Source organism: Hetaerina americana, unplaced genomic scaffold (genome assembly GCF_022747635.1).
Source record: "Hetaerina americana unplaced genomic scaffold, ioHetAmer1.1.p SCAF_8, whole genome shotgun sequence".
NCBI lineage: Eukaryota > Metazoa > Arthropoda > Insecta > Odonata > Calopterygidae > Hetaerina > Hetaerina americana.
In genome coordinates, this window is record NW_027287427.1 from 66,954,653 (window position 1) to 66,968,661 (window position 14,009).

The 14,009-nt window shown below is 39.2% G+C and overlaps 1 protein-coding gene across 1 annotated transcript in view; it reads right to left on the minus strand.

Moving 5' to 3' along the window:
- Positions 1-14,009, minus strand: part of LOC139698131 (transcription factor Sox-6-like) — a 180,210-nt gene that overhangs the window by 6,844 nt on the left and 159,357 nt on the right. Inside the window, exons 4-10 of the mRNA XM_071597055.1 lie at positions 8,997-9,122; positions 7,803-8,015; positions 6,829-6,901; positions 5,766-6,038; positions 5,676-5,722; positions 5,444-5,594; positions 3,844-4,215 (exon numbers count right to left, since the gene is read on the minus strand). Of these exons, the coding sequence (XP_071453156.1) occupies positions 3,844-4,215; positions 5,444-5,594; positions 5,676-5,722; positions 5,766-6,038; positions 6,829-6,901; positions 7,803-8,015; positions 8,997-9,122 (1,255 nt within the window). The remainder of the gene's footprint in view (positions 1-3,843; positions 4,216-5,443; positions 5,595-5,675; positions 5,723-5,765; positions 6,039-6,828; positions 6,902-7,802; positions 8,016-8,996; positions 9,123-14,009) is intronic.

The window sequence follows — 14,009 nt, forward strand, 5'->3', positions numbered from 1 at the left end:
TAATTTTCCAAATTTTAATCATCAATTGCTTACATTATTTTGTTTTTTTTTGCATTTGAAATAGGACAAGAGCAATTGTGCTGCAGGGTCAAGTTGAAAACATCCATGGCACCATAAATTAACCGCATTTTTTCTTGTATGATATTTATTCTATTTATATATGTTTATATCATTGAAGGCTCTTGCAAGGGAAAGATTCTTTTCACATCCACAAATAATGTGGGTTCAGTTTGTGGAGGATGCATTTCACCTGGTGTGGGGTTACAATGAACTATACTCGAAAAGTATATGGTAATTTTTTTATGAGTCAATTTTGCGTCAACCAAACAACAACAGCTTTTGCACATTTTGACATCTTGTTTTACGGTGACAAGCATTTCTCTCATATACGCCATATATTTAAAACTTAAGATTATAATAAATTCTCTTAACTTCATCTGATGTACTTCAGTTGTCAGATACACATTTAGCCATTGTCATTCTTATTTTCATTCTGAACCTAAGGAATATAAAATAATTCTTTTTGATGGCTACCTTGTTGTCATTTATTTTATTATTAGCTACAAAGAAATCCTTCACATAGCATTCTTTTCAAATGCCCTCAATTTGAAATCCAAGGAAAAGTCTGACTTTGTCATTGAAACTAAGAAATTGGATAATCTCCATTATTTCATTAATTGAAATAGTTCAACAGAGGACAGGTATCTAAAGATCTGCAGCCATAGTAGTGCCATTAGAAATGTCTGCTGCTCAAACTCAATGCTCATTACAGGAGGTTCCAAAACTGCTGTAACTTAATGGAAGTTTTGTAAAATAGAAATTATTTCAGTCCTATTATTGGTACATATAGCACCAATAATAAATTTCACGGTGTACAATGACATTCATTTTTTTCGGTATGAATTTTATCCCAAAGTTTCTATGAAATGATCAAATGACTCAATCAGTCTTTAGCATTTTCAGGTTCCATGTTCATCCTCCAATTTTGTGCTGAGTCATTTTTTCTCCTCATTGGATATAACATTGTTTTTTTCAGTAATCTTCACTGATCAGAAAGAAATGTGCATCTAGAAATATTCAATGAATAATAAAGATGGAGCAAATTTTTCAACATCATTGCTCTGGTCATATAAGAATGCTGAAGACTGAACATTTAAGCAGCAAAGCAGATACCTATGGGATAAGGGATGGTTGTAAAACATGTGTACTTCACCTGAATCTATGCAACAGGAAAAAGAAACTACAAACTACTCCCCGTTGTTTCAATGGGCAGTGGATCTTCTAAGCAAAAATTATTCTAACTACAATTGGGTAGGCAAAATATCAGGAATATTCTCAGAAGGTAGACAGAAAAATGACTAAAGATCACAATATATAAAAAAGGTGAATTTAAAAACTGCCTAGCTGCTAACATCTATGAAGTTCATTTGCCAAAAGTATTGGTATGGTATCTCTAGAGATAATGGCAGTGAATTTTATTTTGTTTTATTTTTCCTTGGGTTGAAAAGTCTTGGGAAATTGGACGTCCTAATTTTCATACATATGCACATGCAAGGTCTGACATGAATTTTCTTTCCTAAATATAAAGCATTTTTAAAATCTGTGTCATTGTTCATGCATTTCAATGCACTTTATCAGGTCTACAGTCTAGGCAAGAAAGTTTACTTAAAGGGGTCTCCAACAAAGGGCTAATTGGTGTGATCACCTTAAAGAATGCATGCTCTAGTTAAAGATGTGAGCCTTAAAGAAGGGAATCATCTCTAGAATCTCCTAATTCCAATATTGTCCTTGCAAAAAGGAAAATGGGGACTACCAGCGTGAAAGGAGCATCCTTACAAAAGGAGCCATGTCTTGGAAATCTAGGAAAGCAACTTAAAATTAAGCACTCTTTCCAAATCCTTGAAGACTCCATCCAACATGTAATTAATCTATCAGCTTGAATTGATGAAATTTCTCTTATAGCCTAAATTATTTTGGTAACTGTCTGTAATGGTTAACTTCTGTGTCTGGTGGGATGACAACTCAATTCCCATGTGTTTAAAATCTAATCATTCTCGTCAACTGTTCCAAAAGGGCCTATATTTGCTAGAAGCACCCAAAATGAAAGTACACTCCATCTAAGATATCCTTTGGTATATTCTAGTTGGCAGAATAGATATATGGGGGGATTAATCTTCAATCTTGCCAAATGAGGGAAAATTTTCCAATGCCACACCAGTGTCAAGGATACTAGGCATTAATGTGGGAAGACTGACTTCCCAGATTCCACTAGAATTTTAATTTAGCACAACCATGGTTTCGTTGAAAGGCAATATCATCAGATGGCAGGTGACCAGATGATGCTGCCTTGAAACGAAATCATGGTAATGCCAAATTTAAATTCTAGTGGAATCTGCAAAGTTAGTCTTCCCTCAATTATACTTAGCATGACTATCTTCCACCAAGTAATTCCTGAGACAGTTCGATATCTTAAGGATACGTTATATGGTTTTCCTCGTTGAATCAGAAGCGAAATTTATTTATTTCCATCATTATAAATTTATAAAAACTATCATTTAAACTTCAGAAGTATTCTTTAAATCATTTCCATGAATTTCAAATATGTATGTACTAATAAAGGTATGCACATTTTAGTCCCTAAAAATGAAATTATACGAGGAGCCTGAGGAAAACATGCCAGATTAAATACACTGACTTAATCATCATCAGGAATTAGTGAATATTCTTTTAATTTAACTCTGAATGATGTCAGTAAACTTGAAGTGCCCCAAAATGAAGGTCTGATTGCTGGCAGAGGTTTCTATGCATAACTTGTCAAGTTCCACTATTATATTACAGTCATTGTGAATACATATTTATATTCAAATTAAACTTAAGTTGTATTTGAAATTTAAAACCCTCTAGCAGTTAGAAAATGAGCAATTCTATCACTGAGGCACCCAATTCAGACTTCTGATATACCTAATCTTTCAGATGGCTTAAAATTAATGCAATATTATACTTTTACAATGACTCATTGAATCAGGAATTAAACGAATAAAAATATAAAATCATCATCAATTGATAAAACTGCGTGATTATCATGACATGAGTTATTTGTAATGTAAGCCTGATACGTGACTGACAAAAGATCCTCATCTGTGTTGTTTAGTTATTTAAAGGTAAAAAAAGATATTGGGAACTAATACGGTTATTTTTGTGTTGGTTCAATGTTAGTCCATTTTCCTTTCACTGGCCAATGAACAAAAATTCATTATTATTGTTATAAGGAGCATAGTACTGGTTGATGGTAGGTTTTTAATGGACCCTGGCCTCATACACAGATGTAATCCTGATACACTGATGTCCTAATTAACATGGCACAAAATATCATTAAATCCTAAACTACACGTTACCATAACTCATTCTCCAGCTCTCAATACATTCTATCTCCTTTAATTTGATGTGAAATACCTATTCTTTTCCTCCCTCTACCTGGCTTACCAGCATTCACTCTCTAGTACCTTATTCAGCACCCCCTTGCCTCTCAGTATTTCCTAGACCAACCAATCCTGCCTTCTCCCAGCAACTTTCTGTCCTCCCTTACCACACTAGAACTTTATTTATTGTTTCATTTTCCATAAATTTTATTTTTTCAATTGTTGAACATCAGTTATATCCTTAGTTTTGCAGTAAGAACATGGAAATAAATAAATTTTCTTCCCCGGAACAATTGGAATTTTGAACTAAGATTCCTTCCCCCACTCCTTTAATTTGGATACTCATTCATACAGATACTTGAGATGGTGGGAAAGACTCGTTGGGATCGGTCTCAATTAAATGCTAGATTAGAGAGTGACTTACTCTGACAAGCAGCAGCCATAAAATCAGCCTCCTCCTTTCGGGCTTCCTCGGAGGTCTGCTTCTGAGGTCGCTGGTGGTGAGGATGGTGAGGGTGATGCGGATGGTGCCCGGTGCCCAGGTGGGAGGGGGGCGGTGGTGGTGGAGGGGGTGGGGGCAGATACATGTGCAGCGGGAACTGTTTCTCAGCAGCTGCCGCTGCTGCCACGGCTGCTGACATGGCGGCTGTTGTGTTGGCAGATGATGTGGGAGGCATGCCAGGGGGTTGTGGGGGTGGGGGTCCATGCTGCTGGGGTTGAGGCGGGTGTGCTGGAGGCTGCATTGGGGGTGGTGAGAGCATCCCCTCCTTGCCCCCTGATCCTCCTCCCTTCCCTGCTGAGGGTGTGAAATGGAAAATGTGAAACTTGAATCAAAGTGAATAGAAACCCACAGGACTCAAACTCACTGTAGTGACTGCCAAAGATATAAGCGATAACTGCATATGTTATAAAAGATTACATTACATCTGATTAGGATAACATGAATTCAATGGTTTAATCGTTGAATGCACATATTTAATCTTATCTTGCATCCTATCCAAGAAAAATTAATTAATTAATAAGATCTCTTAATACTCATGGTGTAAGTGCACCATATTTTAAATATTCATACAGCAAACTCTTAGCACCTTGTCCTAATCCAGTGACCAAAAACAAGGGTACATATCGCTTGAGGGAATTTTCTGTATTGCCAAAAGCAAAATTTTATGATGCATGATTAACATAAGAGGTTATAGGCCAAATGAGGGAGCGGAAATATTACGAAGTAAAATATAATGCAGATTGAATGAAAATAATATGGTACATATATGTTTTTATTTCAGTGACATGAGTATTCTTAAAGGGAATACATTTAAAAATATGGAATAAGCACTATCAGATGATTGTTTATGCTATAGTGACAAATATACATTTTAAGCAAGACCATAAAACACATCTATGCATGCAGATACTTTGATTTTACTCAGTATTTAAGGAAGGATTAAAAATGATTTAGTTCAAAGGTTTTTAATATCAGGAAATGTCACAACTTTGATACGTATCGAGGATTATTATTTAACATAAAATGATTGCGACATGGACAAGTTGGAATGAAAGAATCCAGATGTCAAAAAAATGAAATTTTTACTATTTCCCCAGCCTGTGAAATTCAATAGTCACACATAAAAAAGAAATAAACATATTTAGTATACCATTACTGGATATATTGCTTTATGAGTCTTTTGTAACCCTTTGAAAAGAAGTTTCCATTGGGCGACCATTTAAAAATTTACAGCTAAGAGCATTACTACAATCTTTAAGGTTAGGGTGAGAAGTTAGAATGACATAAGTATCTGTTAAAAATATGATGTCACCATTGTACAGAAGACAATTTGCCTGAATGAAAAAATCAATGCATCTATATTAGATGTTTTGGAGTACCGAGTTCTCTGGCGCTCTTAAAAATTAAGAATATGACTAATTTCCGACCAAGGGACAACCCTGAAAACCAACAACTCCCGGGAGAGTCCAATCGCACCTCTGCAGGGAGAATGCAGCCCCAGGCGGTGTTGGGGCATACTCACTCGTGGGGGTGAGCGGGCTGAGGTGCGGCGGCAGGCCGGCGTACGGAAGAAACGCCCTCGGCATGACGAAGTTGGGCGGCAGCAGCTTGGGTGCGGTGGCGGCCACAGGCTGCTCCGCCGCGCCCATCCCCAGGCCCCCGATTCCCTGTGGGTGCAGGCCGTGCGGCTGCTGCGGGAGCGGGTGGTGCGACTGAGGCGATGGGTGGTGGTGGTGGTGCGGGTGGTGCTGCATGGCGCCCCCCTTGGGTTTGGACAGGTTGAGCGGGGCGTCGGGGTCCGAGGGAGAGGGGTGCGGGGGCGAACCGTGCTGCATCGAGGGGTGGTGCATGTGCGGGTGGTGGTGCGGGGGAGGGAGGTGGAGAGGCGCGCTGAGGGAAACGGCGGGCGACGGGGACGGCGAGTGCTGCTGCTGCTGTTGGGACTGCGGGCCCTGCGACGGCTGCTGTGGCTGGTGCGGGGGCTGCTTGTGGTGCTGGGCCGCCGCCTGTTGCTGCTGCTGCTGCCCCAATGGGGGCGGAGAAGTCTTCTCCGCGCTCGCCGAGGACATGTGCGCTAGTTGGGCCGTGGCCGACACCCAAGGAACCTGTGGGATCAACTGGATTTAGGGGCGCGGGTAAGTGACGGGGTGCAACGCAATGACCTCGTTCCCATCGACTATAAAAATAATGTGGTGTTATAAAACTACATTTTCCACTGCATAGACTGCATAACTCCATTAATGAGATGGGAGCTCTACGGCCTAAATAGATAAGAAAATACGACTCCAAAGGCCGTGACAGTTTGAAACACCAAGCGTATTTAAATGAAATCTATGAATATCTAGAGCGTCACGACGAAATTTGTGGGGTTCCTTCTCACGTAAGGGATCCTACCATAAGAATGAGTGCATCTCTTGGCTAGTGTGTTAGGGGTTAGCTGGCCCCAGGCACGGGATTAATTTCTCTCTCAATCAATGGCGCGAACGTGACCAGAATTTTTCTTTCCCCTGCCGTGTTCCCACAAAAGCCATGAGAAAAGAACCTATAGGTGAGTGGCTGGGGGCCTGTAAGTGCCCCTGGAAAGGAGTTTTTTCTCCTGTAAACAATTACAGGCCAAGTGTGATGATTGTGTATTTGGTACGTGTGTTCATTCCTATTTAGGTTTGATTTCCCGTGTATCACCAAGTTAATACAGCATGAGAAATAGTAGTGTACGTGTTTTCCGTGTATATAAATATTTCTTATGATGGGGTCTTTGTCGAGGGACGAAACTCCCCGAAAATCTAGTCATAAGGCCTCAATTTATATTCTATTTAAGCACGCTTGGTTTCTTTTAAAAATTGTTAGGGCGTTTGGAGTCACATTTTCTTACATAAATTCATATTTTATTTAATTAGGGGATGGTACAGCAGTAGTGCGTTGAGCACTGGGCTGCTGTGCCAACATAAACTTCACAGGCAGAAGGTCCCTTGTATTGCACCTGGGTAATTTCATCTAAAATGAAAGTATTAAATTTCAACGGACAGGCTCCCTGGACCCTAATTGGAAACCAGAGCGTGTGATTTTTAGAAATCTTAATCTAGTGCAATTTGGTTTGATAACGATAGTTTCTAGTAAACAATGACCATCAAAGGAAAATTAATATCCGTTCACACAACAATCAAGTGTGAATGTGCGAATTTCGTGCAAGGGTAATATAAGTTAGCTCTAACCTTATTCATTAAAGCGACGTTCGAGTTTAGGGCAAGCTTCTAGGAAGGCTCATATAAGCAATGGAAAGAAATAAAAATCAATACTTTGATACTTAATAATTTCTAAATTCACATTTAAAAATTTCCTAAAAATACTTCACAAAACAATTTTATTCCAAAACCGAATTTCAGAGGCCTGAGTGTAGCGGGGGAGGATTGTTTTTGAGAAAAAAAATATTCTCAATATTTAAAATAGTGACCACATTTTTGGGACTATTCAAAAACATGGGACTACATCACAATAATTATTCAAAATTTAATCTTAATTGCCTTGAAGTCTCATGCTTTTTATAACATGACCCCGTGAATTTTAACTGCAATTTTGGGATACGTCGACTGGATTACACTTTAACAAATTTAGAAATATTTAAGGGACTGCAAATCACTAGAAACGGAAGGAAATATAAAACGGATGGCAACCAGAAGTAAAGGCATAAATGCAAGAGTAGAGTCGTCGATACTTGGAATTTTGCCCGATTAGGACAGTGAAACGACATCCAAAAAAAGTACTTCATTATTTTTGCAGGTTGCGTCCAATGCTTAAGCATCAGGAAAAAGTATGAAACGACTATCTCAACAGACAAAATTGTGAGACGAGAAGATGGTGAGTAAGGATGGGCGAGGACTTACATTGGCGGCCAACGAGGGCTTGGCCATCGAAACCTGAGGCATTTGCTGCGGGGGGATGCCGGCTGCGGCGGCGGCTGCGGCCGCGGCAGCCGCGCTCACTGGCGGAAGCGTCCTCAGCTGGTCCAGGAAGGGAATAAACATGAGGGAAGGCGGCGGTCCCACGCCCGGGATGCTCAGGCCCTTGCTCCCGGCGTACTGTGCCGATATTTGACTCTGTACACAGAGAAGGGAGAGATTATAGTGGAATTGGAACGCGATTACGGAATAACTTCGCCACATACAAGAAAAATGATAATTCAAAACTCTCATACTACGACTTCATTAGTTAGTCGATACAGTTTTTGCAATACTGAAATCGAAGATGAATGTTCTCCTTTTCGAAAATCAATCTGCAACATACATTTTTAGATGAAATTTACATTTAAAGATTTCGGTGCATTGTAGTGGAATGATATTTTAGTTAACTTAACCAAGTGGATGGGAGAGCATATTTATTTTCTCTCCAAATGACTAAATTTTCTCCCTAAAAATATGGAACGGTGAAAGGAGGCGAAAGAAGATTTACTCCCATTAAAGATCCCTTAACTTTCTTTACATTCATTTTTTTGACGGAGTGAATGTTTTTGTGCTAATTCAGACCATAATATTACGATAGTCTACATAAACTATGACGTTCTTTGCAGGGAGATCACCAAAATTTTCAGTTCCACTGCGAAACATACCGTATTCATCTTTGGTTTCATGAAAATTAATGTCGAAAAAGATGCTATGATTATTATGGTGTGATTTGGCGTCAAGCTCAATATGCACTTATGCAAGTTGAACCTATAGCCGCGATATCTATTCTTAATATCGTGCCACACGTAAAAATTGAATTTAAGAAACCGAGAAACAATTTTGTTGATTTTAAAAATGTATAAAAATAAAGAATTATATTACAGTATACGAATCAATAATTTTTCAAATGAAATGAACTCAAGTTAAATACAAGGGTTGATACTTGATATGGTGAGAAAATGGCTGCACCAATTAAAATCACCACTCGATTATTTCCACATAAAATTCAATTTAACTGCTCATCATCATATGTGAATAAATTTTTCATTCACTAAACATGATTTCACTTTAGTCTATTAAAATGCTCCTAAAACATACCGCGTGATTGGCGAAAATGTTAAAATATCTCAATTGTACCTGCAATTCCTGTATCTTTTGCTGTTGATGAATAATATGTTCTTGCTGCCTCTTGAGATGTTCCGCCTGAAGTCGCTGCAACTCCATTTGTTTTTGAGTTTCGGAAGAAATGTGACTCGCGAACGCCTGCAATAAATAAAAATGAATGAACACATGCCCTTTAGAAACTTTATTTACATGATTATAAGTTTAATTATTTCATGTCATTAACAGAGTAATGTACATTAATTAAAATTAAGACAATTTACAATGCCTTAATATTAAAATCTGTTCATAATGTAAATATTTCTGCAAATACTACAAAGTCTTTAGCGAGCTTTGTCGATTATACCTAGATGATGTTTTCGGATAATTGCGCATATACCTACATCTGTATCAGTTTTATTCTTAACCATTTTAAAACAAAGAATTTTAGTAGTAAAAAACAATCGCTCCATGAATGCTATCCTGAAATCCTGAGCGTCTAAGCCCTTAGCTTCATTGATGAAATCAAGAAGAATCATCTGGAAACTTGTGTGCAATCGTTCATGAAATATTTCAATTACTTGATGTTACTGGATCACGATGAAAATTAGCATTTTCTGATTGAAAGAAAGGACAAAGACATCACATTTCTCCGCGTGTGCAGACAAATAATTAAGCATTTAACGATGGTGTCATTGTTTATGTTTGGAAATCAGTAAGCTAATACATGCAATACTATATAGTAAATTACAACTAATTCTAGTAAGGGAGATCGTAGCCTTATGCCAAACGCAAGTTCAAAATATTAGACTTATAAAAATATTTTGCCTAAATATTGGAAATAACATTAAAAATCAGGTCCACTAATTTTTTTTTAAATTTTTGTAACGGTTGAATTTATATTCAATTCCTTGAGGCAGGAACTTACATGATATTGACGGAAATGATTTTCGGATAAGTTTCGAGCCGAACTTTTGAGTATGGTCCTTTGGCCCCACTTTAAACATTCGGGCGCAAAGCGGGTTACATTTGCTGTAAACATATTTCGCTTGAGATCTCGTGCAAAATAAAGTTAATCAAAGAGAATTCCCCGTGGAGTCAGCAGACAAGTCTCACCCCACCAGCCGTGTGGGCATTCCATTAAACTCAAGGGGAAGAATGAGAATTTTCGAATACCTCTCGGGGGAGAAATGTTTCAGCGGCGTCAGCGAAGTCTCAAGCTAATTGAATTACGGTGCAACCAAATTAATGACATCGAAATCCAAGCCTTCCCGGACGGAACGAACAATCTCGAAGGGTTCGAATGCCATCACGTACCTGTATGGAGCGAAAGTAAATCAAGTAAAATATGGTCAGGATCTTGAACTTTATTAAAACTCAAAAGGAGACTAAACTACGTTTTCTGTTCAATACTAATTGGTATACAGAGGGAAACGCATTTGCAAACAATCAGATAATTTGAAAGACGCCAAAAGCCTTTTATTTAACATCTCGAGCAAGGAATAGGGCGTTTGGAGATTAGTTTTTCAACGGAAACGACAGACTCTGGTCCATTCATAAAGAGTTCTTTGGGAGGTTTCATGAGAATGAGAAGCTTGAGCGTGGGGTGACGGTAGTGTTTAAAAATCTCGAAAGATATAACACGGGCTGCAAGCTCATCTGGAGTGTTTCAAGTCTGTCTCGTGAATTTGGAGAACATTGCTTCACTCCGAGAAGTATGATGTAACATCTTAAACTCTTTTTGGAGCATTTAGAAAATGGCCGATAAATTTTCTATTGCCTGATTCCTGGCACATTTAGAAGCTAATTGTTGCCAACTTAATTATAGTTGAATGAACTGGATGAAACAGTCATTGCATAAAATAAACTACGGCGCAAGCGGACTTAAGAAGACGACCGATAAGCTGTCTTAAGATCACTGTCTTGTCATCTTATATTTCCATATTATTCACAAGTGCCTTACCAAGTAAATATGCACTCTTTCTGTCCAATATGGATATACTTTTGACTTAGGAACAATTCAGAGATCATTTTCGGAGGGAGAATATCAAACGGCCCATCTCTCTCACTTGATCAGCATTTCGTTTACGTTGGAAACGTTGACAAATCAACTATATTATCTTAAATGATTTCTTAATTGGCTCGTAAATTGCCAACAGATCTTCGAGGGTACCGTTGTAAGGACAGGCATGACTATTGGTAGTAGGAAATCCTGAATTTTCAAGTCACGGGTACTCAATGCAACTTAGTGACATTTTGCTGAACTAAAATGGCCCCTCGTATGTTACTCGCAAAAGGGCGGACTAATTACCAAGAAACAGGGGAGATCGGACTGCACTTTGCATACATCATTTTTATTTTAGTTTTTTGACTCGAACACTACTACTGCCAATGCTAGAAGATCCTTCTATTCAATGGAAAATAATACATGGACGGGCTTTTGGGAAGAAGCACCGTTTTTATTGGTTATGCCTCCGCGATAAAAAGGTCTAATGAACGCGACATATGAAAGACCGGTATAACCACCGAACTAAGGATATTTTAAGCATAGATGAAGTGGTATTGAGAGGATTGGAAAACAAACGGTAAAGATTAGGGGGGGATGGAGAAAGTAAATTTCCATTTTTGCGATCTCATTAACTCGAGGACCGAACGGGAGAGGAAAAAGGCCACCGGAGTGAACATATTATTTTTGCAACTATGTATTTTTGGAGGAAAACGGTGGGGTGAGAGATTGAGAGGAGCATGGAAGCCGCGAAGACGGGGTGAGGGTGGCAAAAATAAAGACCAACCACATTGAGGGTACGTGATTCTGCAGGGTATGATGCCCGGTCCCACATATTTTTTTTGGAGCGGCGAGATGGCGGGGTCTCGTAGGTGTTGACTGAAGGAGCGAGTGAAGAGAGAGAACGCTTTGGAATGTTGGTATCGCCCGTATTCCAAGGAAAACAAGATCGGGAATAATAAAATGAACTGGCGAGAAAACTCCTCTCTTCCTCTCCCCACTTTCTATCTTCCCCTCCCGAAGCCTTTTTTGCCCAAGCCATCGACTGACTGACTATCCCCCGAACTCTTTCTTGTCTACGTATTTTGTTAATGAAATAACGAGTCGACTTCATCTTGGCTTTGAGGTCAACCCGGGACCCACCAGTCTGCCCACCTTCTTCTTCCCTTCCTCAGCGACCATTCCCCCTCCCGATCCACCTGTCTCTCTCTCTCCCTTTTCCCATTAACGTCTCCCCTCATTTCTCTGCCCTCCTTTACCTTCTCCTCGTCCTAACTTCTCTCAAAAACTGGCTCCTTCAATGCCTTACCTCTTTCCAGCTTGGTTCCCGGAAAGGCTTCGTTCACTGTTTAATAGGAAGAGATAATTACCTATGTGGATGAATGACTTGAAATTAGTTATGAAGCCTTCAGCTTAATGCCTTCCACCATTATCGACAAAATGGGTAGACATTAAGAATAACTTGGCACCCGTGACTGTGTCGGTCAGCCCGTTTGGAATACCCATGCCAACTGCTCTATGGTCTAGTCAAGATAAGCCTACGGTAAAGTGAAGCCATAGAACTACCAGAAGAGACAACGCAGGATTGAGGACAACGACGGTGAAATCATCCATTAAATTCATGGAAAATTGAATTTGTTCCTTGAATTCACGGAAGGAATGCGGTAGAGTTCCATATTCGGTCAGGCCAATGAACCGGCGAAAACGGTCACCTGACTCGATGGTTTTGCAAATAAGGCAGATGAAATTTTTTTAAAGGAATGACAGAAATTCCAACCATTAGCACAGAAATCTTTATCACCATTTAAAGCATCCTAAGATAGATTGTAATATCAGATAATTATTATAATGAATTTCACTAACAGCACGTCTCGCGAGATAGTTATTTCAAATTACCCATCTTGAGGAGTCAAACCAAATGCTACACCACGAAATACATGCCATAATGTTTCAATGCAATCTGAAAATTTATTTACTTTTCGTATTTGTCCCTTAATCTCATTAGAAGTTTCCAAAGCCTTTCGTCAATTGGTATTCCCAAAATTTCTTCAATACGGTTTGATCAGTCCCTAGATTCCATCGTCACAAATATATTAATCCATGGATTAATAATTCATGATTAATGATGCGTTGAAGTTTCTTCCACTGCTGCTAGGTCTCCTACAGCACGAAGGGGTTCTTTACGATATTACTTCATTCGTATGAGAAAAGTATCACTAAATTAAATAAAGAAGTACACCTAGCAAGATAATGTTCATCAATTCACCACATTCTACTCTCCTCCCCCGTTTCGCCATTACTTCCGCTGTCACTTCTTGCTTACGACCATCTTTCCTACCACGCCTTCACATATTTTGCTTTTCAATCCCTCTCCACAATTTTCATCACCTCACTCCCTCCCCTCACCTTCTCCTCCATCCAACTCCTCCTCACCTCTCGATCAACTTCCACTGTGTTTCTCATCGCCTAACTATTTGACCTCACCCATCCCATCCCTCCTCCCCACTCCCCAACCGCTAACCCGTCCAGTTTCATCACGGTAGCCAAGCCAATTGATTTCTCACTCTATAGTTTTGTTTTTGAATAACGCTACAGTTAGGACGGGGCGACGCTCTAGAAGGACATCTGGTAACGGGAATTCGCAGTGGCGTTGGATACGTTGAACATGAATGTGAGGTTAAACAAGGAACAATATTTTAAGTATGAATTAATTTCCACTTGACATATTGGTATCTATTTTTGCAATTTCTTTGAGAGGAATAACACTCTTAGATGTTGTTTCTTATCTTGACACATTATATGTGTGCTTACAAAGGCGTGTTGATGTAAAACGTCCTTGATAAATTCCTTCATCTCGCTCAGAAAGAATGAGAGCCACGAAGTGGGCACTGCTGGAGCGAAATACATACAGGCACAGTCGTAACCTGGCGATGCATGCATTCACAAACCCCGTTTTCATTTGATTTTGATAGCGTTATATCAATTTTAAACGGAGATAATCACTCTTCATTCTTTCCTTTTTTAACGGATTCCGTTACAAGATT